At 34.3% G+C, this 9116-nt stretch overlaps 1 protein-coding gene across 1 annotated transcript in view; it reads right to left on the bottom strand.

The window, feature by feature from the left end:
* The window catches only part of LOC107565311 (serine/threonine-protein kinase DCLK2-like), a 20241-nt gene that overhangs the window by 4910 nt on the left and 6215 nt on the right, over window positions 1-9116 (bottom strand). Inside the window, exons 3-10 of the mRNA XM_016250532.1 lie at window positions 6171-6303; window positions 6010-6090; window positions 5838-5917; window positions 5541-5619; window positions 1348-1450; window positions 1209-1266; window positions 583-702; window positions 95-241 (exon numbers count right to left, since the gene is read on the bottom strand). Coding sequence (XP_016106018.1) covers window positions 95-241; window positions 583-702; window positions 1209-1266; window positions 1348-1450; window positions 5541-5619; window positions 5838-5917; window positions 6010-6090; window positions 6171-6303 — 801 coding nt within the window. The remainder of the gene's footprint in view (window positions 1-94; window positions 242-582; window positions 703-1208; window positions 1267-1347; window positions 1451-5540; window positions 5620-5837; window positions 5918-6009; window positions 6091-6170; window positions 6304-9116) is intronic.

The raw sequence follows: 9116 nt of genomic DNA, 5'->3' as shown, positions 1-9116 counted from the left end.
GTGAGTGAGTGAGTGAGTGAGTGAGTGTGTGTGTGTGTGTGTGTGTGTGAGTGAGTGAGTGAGTGAGTAAGTAAGTGTGTGAGTCTCTGTGTACCAGCAGGTTCTCAGGTTTGATGTCTCGGTGTACGATGTTCATTCTGTGCAGGTATCGCAGTGCTCCGGTCAGGTTGAACAGCATGGCGCTGGCGTCTCGCTCTGTGTACTTTGTGGAGGAAGTGATGGCATCAAACAGATCACCGCCCTGAAGAAAACACACAACACTGTCACACACTACTCAACCTGGGATTGCTGTGTGTGTGTGAGTGTGAGTGTGTGTGTGCGCGCGCGCGTGTGTGTGCGTGCGTGCGTGCGTGTGTGTGCGTGCGTGCGTGTGTGTGTGTGTGTGTGCATCTGTGTGTGTGTGTGTGTGTGTGTGAGAGCGAGTTTGTGTGTGTGAGTGTGTGTGTTGAGTGAGTGAGTGAGTGAGTGAGTGAGTGAGTGCGTCTGTGAGTGAGTGAGTGTGTGAGTGAGAGAGTGAGTGAGTGAGTGAGTCTGTGTTTGTGTCTGTGTGTGTGTGTGTGTGTGTGTGTACGGCTGACTGACCTTCACCAGCTCCATCACCAGGTACAGTTCAGTGGGCGTGTCCAGCTCCTCTATTAGCATAATGATGCTGGGGTGATGAACCCTGCGCAGTATCGCCACCTCATTGGCTATCAGGTGCTCCTGTCAACACCAGTCAACCAATCAGAATCTCTGCTGTGTTTCACTGTTGTGTAGTGAGTGAATGAATATGTGAAAATGTTTACTAGTTTACTAGAAACTACATTTAATTTCAAAACTGCACAGATTTAAAGAAGCCGGAGTCAATTATTATAGTTAACAAAAAAAACGTTTTGTAACTTGAAATAAAAACAAAATTTCATTTTCAGCTGTAAAGCAGCTCTACAGAAGACAGTAGAGTCATTATTCAGTTTGAAGTTTAATGTGAACTTTAATGTAAACTGAAGGCTATTGGGTATTGCTTATTCAAAAAAAGTGCATAATTTCCTGTTTTATCAGGAAATAATAAATGAATACATCTATACGCATTTCAAATAATCTCAAAGGATCCTTATTCAACAACATGAATGAAATGAAGAAAGAGGGAAAGCCTTCAGATGGCAGAAGAGCTGATGAGGTATTTTAATTAGTCACTTTACTGTTTAAGAGGAAAGTGTTTGAAGTGGTACCTTGCCACTGCATTTGGCCTTGTCAATGATCTTCAGCGCATATTCCTGTCCTGTAGACCTGAGACCAGCACACATGACATTCACAGCGAATACATGCAACCTCTGCAGTTAGTTTGATAGATAATGTCTCTCTAGTTACCTCTCCACACACTCTCTGACTACAGCGAAGTTTCCATCGCCGATCACCTTCCCCACTTTATACTTCTCAGTGATGACAGACGACTGAACTTCATTACCGTTCACTGCAGAGAGAGAGAGTGTCACAGAACATCAAAACAACAGCCAATCAGAATGCACCTGATGTTTAATATGCAGCTATGTGGGATTTTCGACCAATAGAATTACACTGTGGGCGGAGCTACTGCAGGGCTGAGCAATATAAAACACTTATTTAATTGTTATTCTTTTAGTTGACAAAAATCATGCTATTGGACTAATTTCATGATCTTTGCTGCCACTCAGTTCAGACAAAGAATATTTATTATATTTAATATCAGTTCAGAAATGTTTTAATATGTCTTAACTTAAATCTGATAAAAATTACATTTGGTAAATTTGATTAATTTCACTTCAAACTGTCCATTTAAGTGAATTGATTTGTTTTAGGGAGATTATTTGTTTGGGCTCACTGAATCCTCGCATGGAATTTTTCATGAATTAAAATGTATATCTATAGGTAAAAATGGAGCATATTATTAAATATGCAATCTTAATATTATACATAATATAAAATATTTTATTAAATATAGTTTTACTCATTCATTTGGTTTAACTAGACATTTACTGTATTTTACTGCTTGCATTAAACGTGAAAAGAAAAACCATTGAAAACTTTTTTGTTACTTAAAACCAACATTGATATAGAAATTAATAAAAACAATATATAATGCATAAAAAAACAAATCTACAAAAAATTACAAAATTGAGTAATAAAATGAAATTACTCAAACTTTAACTAAAATTAAAATTAAAACAGAAAAACGGACTCAAAATATTATAGTTATTTTATATTTATATAAAATATCTTTCCAATTTAATTAAAAATTAAAATTCTCATTGTCCAAAGATTTTGTTTTCTACGCTAAATTCTGTTTTAAACCCATCTAGACCAACTGGCCCAGATCCTAGCTTGGATTTAAGTGAGAAGTTTTGTAACTTCTTCATTAACAAGATTGCTTCTATCAGGGTGCAGATTTCTTGTAATTTATCCCAGAATTTTCTATATGAAGATACTAGCTCCTCTGTGTTTTCAAACTTTCAAGCTATCTCACTTTCTGAGTTGTCAGACATTATTTTAAATATGAAATCAACTACTTGTTCTTGTGATGTTGTTCCTACAAAGCTGCTGAAGGATGTTCTGCCATGTTCTGTCTAGCTTACTTTCTATTATTAATGGTTCTGTACAGACAGGCATTGTCCTTTCCTGTCTTAAACATGCTGTGGTCCAGCCTTTACTCAAGAAAAACGAATCTTGATCCCACTGAATTAAATAATTATAGGCCTATTTCAAAACGGCCATTTCTGCACAAAGTTTTGGAAAAGGTTGCATTCAACCAGATTTCCCTCTACCTAAACTCTAATGATATTCTGGATCCTTTTCAGTCTGGCTATAGAGCAAAACATAGTACTGAGTCAGCTCTTTTAAGAGTAGTAAATGATCTCTTGTTATCTGCAGACACTGGTAACTGTATTATTCTCTTATTACTGGACCTGAGCGCGGCTTTCGATACAGTAGATCACCGCATCCTGTTAAAAAGATTAAATCTTGAGGTTGGCATTTGTGGTACTGCATGCAGTTTGCATCGTATCTCACAAATAGGAGCTTTTCGGTGGAAATTGGTGAATTTTCATCAAGCTCAGTTCCCATCACTTGTGGGGTACCCCAGGGCTCTATTTTGGGTCCAATTTTATTCTCCCTGTATTTGCTCCTTCTTCATTTTATATTTGAGTCTCATAAAGTTTCATACCACATTTACACAGATGACACACAGCTTTATTTTCCTCTAAAATCAGGTCCTGATTCAGTGTCCTCCTTGTTGGCTTGTTTAAAGGACATCAAGAGTTGGATGGAAATTAATTTCCTACAGCTGAATCCAAGTTATATTGTTTGGCCCTTCTAACCTTTTACATAATTTAAGACCTACTCTGGGCCCTTTTGAAGAAAACATCCATGAAAAGGTTAAAAATCTGGGAGTTATTTTTTATACTGAATTGAAATTTGACAAACAGATTAACTCTGTAGTTTTGCAGCTTAAGGGGCTTCGCAAGCTGAAACGTTTTCTCAGTTTGAATGATTCAGAGGTTGTTATTCATGCATTACTTTCAACCAGGCGGGATTACTGTAACGCTCTTTACGCTGGAATTAACCAGTCTTCACTATCATGTTTACAATTGGTACAGAATGCCGCTGCTCGCTTTTTGACAGGGACAAAAAGGAAGGAGCATATTAAGCCTGTGTTAGCTTCACTTCACTGGTTACTTGTTAAATTCTGAGTTGATTTTAAGGTTTTAGTTTTTGTATTTAAAGCACTTCATGGTCTTGCCCCAATTTACATTTCAGATCTTCTCCATTTCTACTCTCCTGTGAGAACGCTTGGATCGTCTTCTCAGAAGTTATTGATTGTCCCAAAATCTTGTTTAAAATCTAAAGGGAACAAGGCTTTTTCAGTTCTAGGTCATACGCTCTGGAACTCTTTGCCTTTATCCATCAGATCATCCCCTACGTTATCTTCTTTTAAATCATCTCTTAAAACATATCTTTTTTCTTAGGCTTTTGCTTAACTTGAAAATACTTTTTTGTTTTAATCCAAGTTATATTGTTTGGCCCTTCTAACCTTTTACATAATTTAAGACCTACTCTGGGCCCTTTTGAAGAAAACATCCATGAAAAGGTTAAAAATCTGGGAGTTATTTTTTATACTGAATTGAAATTTGACAAACAGATTAACTCTGTAGTTTTGCAGCTTAAGGGGCTTCGCAAGCTGAAACGTTTTCTCAGTTTGAATGATTCAGAGGTTGTTATTCATGCATTACTTTCAACCAGGCGGGATTACTGTAACGCTCTTTACGCTGGAATTAACCAGTCTTCACTATCATGTTTACAATTGGTACAGAATGCCGCTGCTCGCTTTTTGACAGGGACAAAAAGGAAGGAGCATATTAAGCCTGTGTTAGCTTCACTTCACTGGTTACTTGTTAAATTCTGAGTTGATTTTAAGGTTTTAGTTTTTGTATTTAAAGCACTTCATGGTCTTGCCCCAATTTACATTTCAGATCTTCTCCATTTCTACTCTCCTGTGAGAACGCTTGGATCGTCTTCTCAGAAGTTATTGATTGTCCCAAAATCTTGTTTAAAATCTAAAGGGAACAAGGCTTTTTCAGTTCTAGGTCATACGCTCTGGAACTCTTTGCCTTTATCCATCAGATCATCCCCTACGTTATCTTCTTTTAAATCATCTCTTAAAACATATCTTTTTTCTTAGGCTTTTGCTTAACTTGAAAATACTTTTTTGTTTTATTTTAATTATTATTTTAATAAAAATTTTATATTGTCTTAATGCTTTTGTTAGCTGATATTTCTGATGTTTTGGCTGTGCAGCACCTTGGTCAGCACTCGTTGCTTTTAAGGACGTTATCTTCTTTTAAATCATCTCTTAAAACATATCTTTTTTCTTAGGCTTTTGCTTAACTTGAAAATACTTTTTTGTTTTGTTTCTGTTTGTTTCTGTGTTTGGTGATGTTTTGCATTACCTATTGTATCATTTAATGATTATTTTAATAAAAATGTTATATTGTCTTAATGCTTTTGTTAGCTGATATTTCTGATGTTTTGGCTGTGCAGCACCTTGGTCAGCACTCGTTGCTTTTAAGGTGCTATATAAATAAACTTGACCTTGACCTTATATTGTTACAAATAAAATCAGTTTATGTTTTAATATTGTTTTTTATTTATTTAATTTTAAGTAACAACATTTTTTTAGTTTAACGATACTAACCCTGCAAACACAGAAAACAAATAGACTAGCAAAAGATAATTTTCTCTGAAGTGTGTGTGTGAGCGTGTGTGAGCGTGTGTGTGTGTGTGTGAGTGTGTGAATGTGTGTGTGTGTGTGTGTGATTTTTTTAGTTTAACGATACTAACCCTGCAAACACATAAAACAAATAGACTAGCAAAAGATAATTTTCTCTGAAGTGTGTGTGTGTGTGTGTGTGTGTGTGAGTGTGTGAATGTGTGTGTGTGTGTGTGAATGTGTGTGTGTGTGTGTGAATGTGTGTGTGTGTGTGTGAATGTGTGTGTGTGTGTGTGAATGTGTGTGTGTGTGTGTGTTTTACCCTCTGGACTGAGGTCCTCCTCATTGTTGAGGTCTCTGGACGGGGTCGGGGACTGAGATGCTCCATGAACGGACGTCTGAGGAGGACAGATCACGTCAAACACACTCAGAGCACAGGTGTGCACACACACACACACACATGTACACACATGTTTGTTTCTGTGAATTGTGGGGACTTTGCATAGACTTCTATTGATTTTATACTGAGCAAATTATATTTTCTATCCCCTAACCCAACCCTAATCCTAAACCCACCCCTTACAGAAAACCTGTTTGCATTGTTACACTTTCAGATAAACCGGCTGCACTGAGTCGTGGGGCTGCAGGGCGACTGCGATGACCTCATCGGTGGAGAGTCGCTCCTCGGAGCCTCATTGGCTGAAAAACCGTCAGCAGAAACACCATCAAAATTTTAATGCTGCTCACAGTGTGTGTGAGTGAGTGTGTGTGTGTGAGTGAGTATGTGTGCCCTGATACGGGTGATTTTGAGCGCGGGATGCCAGAGCTCTTGGTCATCTTGGGTGGGACAGACGGCCGTGATTTCTTACACTCTGAGAGACAGACAGGTGTGCTGTTAGACAGGAGTGTGTGAGCGGACTCTGTCTCATATATACGTGTGTGTTGATCTCACCGTTAACAAACGTGGTCGCGGCACCCTTCCCCGCGTGTCCGATAGCAGCGTCGTCCTGAGCGTAACGAAACTTCTCCAAACCGCATGCGATGAAAACATCATCATCACCGAAGAAATCCTGCAGACTCGTCAACTACACACACATATATATTTGTTTTTCTCACACACATGAAAATATTTACATCTATTTATATGTATATATTTATATAATTTATATTATATATAAATATATTTAACATATAAACATAACATATTTTCCTTAAATAAATACATGCATGTTTGTGTATTATATATATACAGTACATAATAAATATACACAGTACACACACATATATTATGTAAACAAAAGCTTTTATTTTGGATGCGATTAATCACAGTTGATCGTTGCCCAGCACTAATTATTAGCAAACACTTCTATTCTAAAAAATTATAAATAATAAAAAAAAAATTTAAAAAAGAAGATATTTTAAAAAGTTCTGAAATACATATACTTTTACATAACTATAAATTATGGTAGCAACTTGGACATTACTGAAATAAAAATTGCACTTATTTCATATATTTACTTAATATTTATGAAAATAGAAATGAAAGAAAGCAGAAAATAATGTTAAATGTTGCTTTATCAGCTAACTGAAAAAAGTTTGTTCAAGTGCTAAAATGACTAAAATCGAAAGTGAAATAAAAATAGACTTAAACTAAATAGAAATACTTACAAATATTTTTTTAAATATAAAAAAAACTAATTAAATTGGCAGAAACACATAACAAAATTACCAAATGACTAAAATTACTAAAACTTTAAAACAAAAAATTAAAACCGAAAATATAAAAATAAAAGCTAATTCAAAAACTAAAATTGAAATAAATTTAAGCTAAATAGAAATATTTAAAAAAACAAAAACTACTAAAAATGACAAAAACACAAAACAAGATTATAAAAACTTTAATTAAAATTTTAAAGAAAACTGGGGGAAAAAATCAAGTTATTTAAAAAAATATATAAATAAAACTACAACACTATATAAATAATACAGAAATATCACTGCTGTTCATCAGACGAGATTGAGCAAATCTGCCCAGTGTTATATATCTGTGTTATTTTAAAGGGGTCATATGATGCGATTTCAATTGTTCCTTTCTCTTTGGAGTGTTACAAGCTCTTGGTGCATAAAGAAGATCTGTAAAGTTGCAAAGACTAAAGTCTCAAATCCAAAGAGATATTCTTTATAAAAGTTAAGAGTCATTCACCATGGATGAAGCGGAGTCCAGCCCGGGGTCGTCACATGTGGTTGCTCACTCTAGCCCACCGGCCTCCTCTCACTCTAGCCCTCCAGCCTCCGCTCACTCTAACCCCCCGGCCTCCTCTCACTCTAACCCGCCGGCCTCCTCTCACTCTATGAGATACTATTATACCTTTTATTCATATTTGGAATCAGTTTTTATTTTAATATTTTCCATTTTAGTTTTCAGGTTTTAGCAATTTGTTGTGTCTCTGTCATTTTTGTTTTTATATATGTCTATGATTTTATTAACGGTTTGATGGACTGTTGCCGCGAGCGACAGGTTTGTCAGGGAAGCCCTGTGTGAGTCTGCAGCGAGAGGCGTGTGGCATACAGATGAAGCTCACATTCACATGCATTGGGGCCAGCGGGGAGACGCAGGTTACCACGGCAACCGGCCCTCACCAGACTGACACACACACACACACACACACACACTCTCTATTAGCCCGTCACAGTCGGACAGCAGTGTAATTTACTGTGAGACTCACTGCAGAAACTGACGGTTAATGCTCATGCAGCTTAACCTACTGTTTATATCGGTTTAGTGTTTCGTTGTGAGTTTTGTTTTGAACTGGATTATTTTAATTTGATATTTTTGTTTCGTTTTAAAATTAAATAATTTAATTTTACATTTGTTTTTTGTTTTAATATTTAATTGTACACATATGTTTTGTTTAAAATTTATTTATTTTATTTGTACTTTTTTGTTTTACTGTAATTATTTATTTTAAAATGATTTAATTTTAAAGTGATTTATTTTAACTTAATATTTTGTTGCTTTTAAATTATACATTTTACTTTTGTTTTATTTTAATATTATTAGTTTTATTATAAAATGGTTTAACATTTGTATTTGTTTTAAAAGGAATTGTTTTAATTTGACATCTTTTGTTTTATATTACATCATATTTGAATTTACATTTGTTTTATTTTAGAATTATTTTAATTGTTTTTAATTGATTTTTAAGTTTTGTTTTTAATTTATTTTAATTTTGCATTGTCTTGTTTTTTAAAATATTTTTTTTATTCTGCATTTTTATGTTTAATTACAGCAGTATTTTAATTAGCTATGTTTTCTGAGAATCTCAGCAGTAATGGAGTCAGATGGGAAGTTCTGGAAGATCAGACAGAGAACGTCTCATTCATTATTCAGTGTTTCTCATCACTTCTGACTGACTTTGTGTGTGAAACGCTCCTGTTCTGCAGTGATAATGTTCACACTGCTCTTCTACATCTGATGAAAGCTTTACTGAGCTCCAAATACGACCATAAAGCATCATAAAAGTGACTTGTGCACTGTATTGTAAGTCGGAACAGACTGAAATTTCAAGATTCAATATTTTCATGTAAATTTTTTTTAAATTTATTAAATATATTAAATAATTATATGTATATATTAAATTATAATCAACACTTGATTATATTTAAAATTTGTAATATATAAAATAAATAATAATGTATAAAATTTGTTTGATGTTTACAATATATAAAATAAAAAAATTATTCTTATATTGATATTTAAATAAATATATTTAAATATTTTATATTTTTTAATTTTTTTAATTTCTGATATTCACAATACAATGTATATATATATAAAACATAAATTAAATTTTATTTAATATATTTTACCTAAATAAATATATTTAAATATTTAAAT

This window comes from Sinocyclocheilus grahami, unplaced genomic scaffold, assembly GCF_001515645.1.
Source record: "Sinocyclocheilus grahami isolate Dianchi unplaced genomic scaffold, SAMN03320097.WGS_v1.1 scaffold993.1, whole genome shotgun sequence".
Classification (NCBI taxonomy): Eukaryota; Metazoa; Chordata; class Actinopteri; order Cypriniformes; family Cyprinidae; genus Sinocyclocheilus; species Sinocyclocheilus grahami.
The sequence above is the reverse complement of the archived record's forward strand: the minus strand, read 5'-3'. Positions and strand labels throughout refer to the sequence as shown.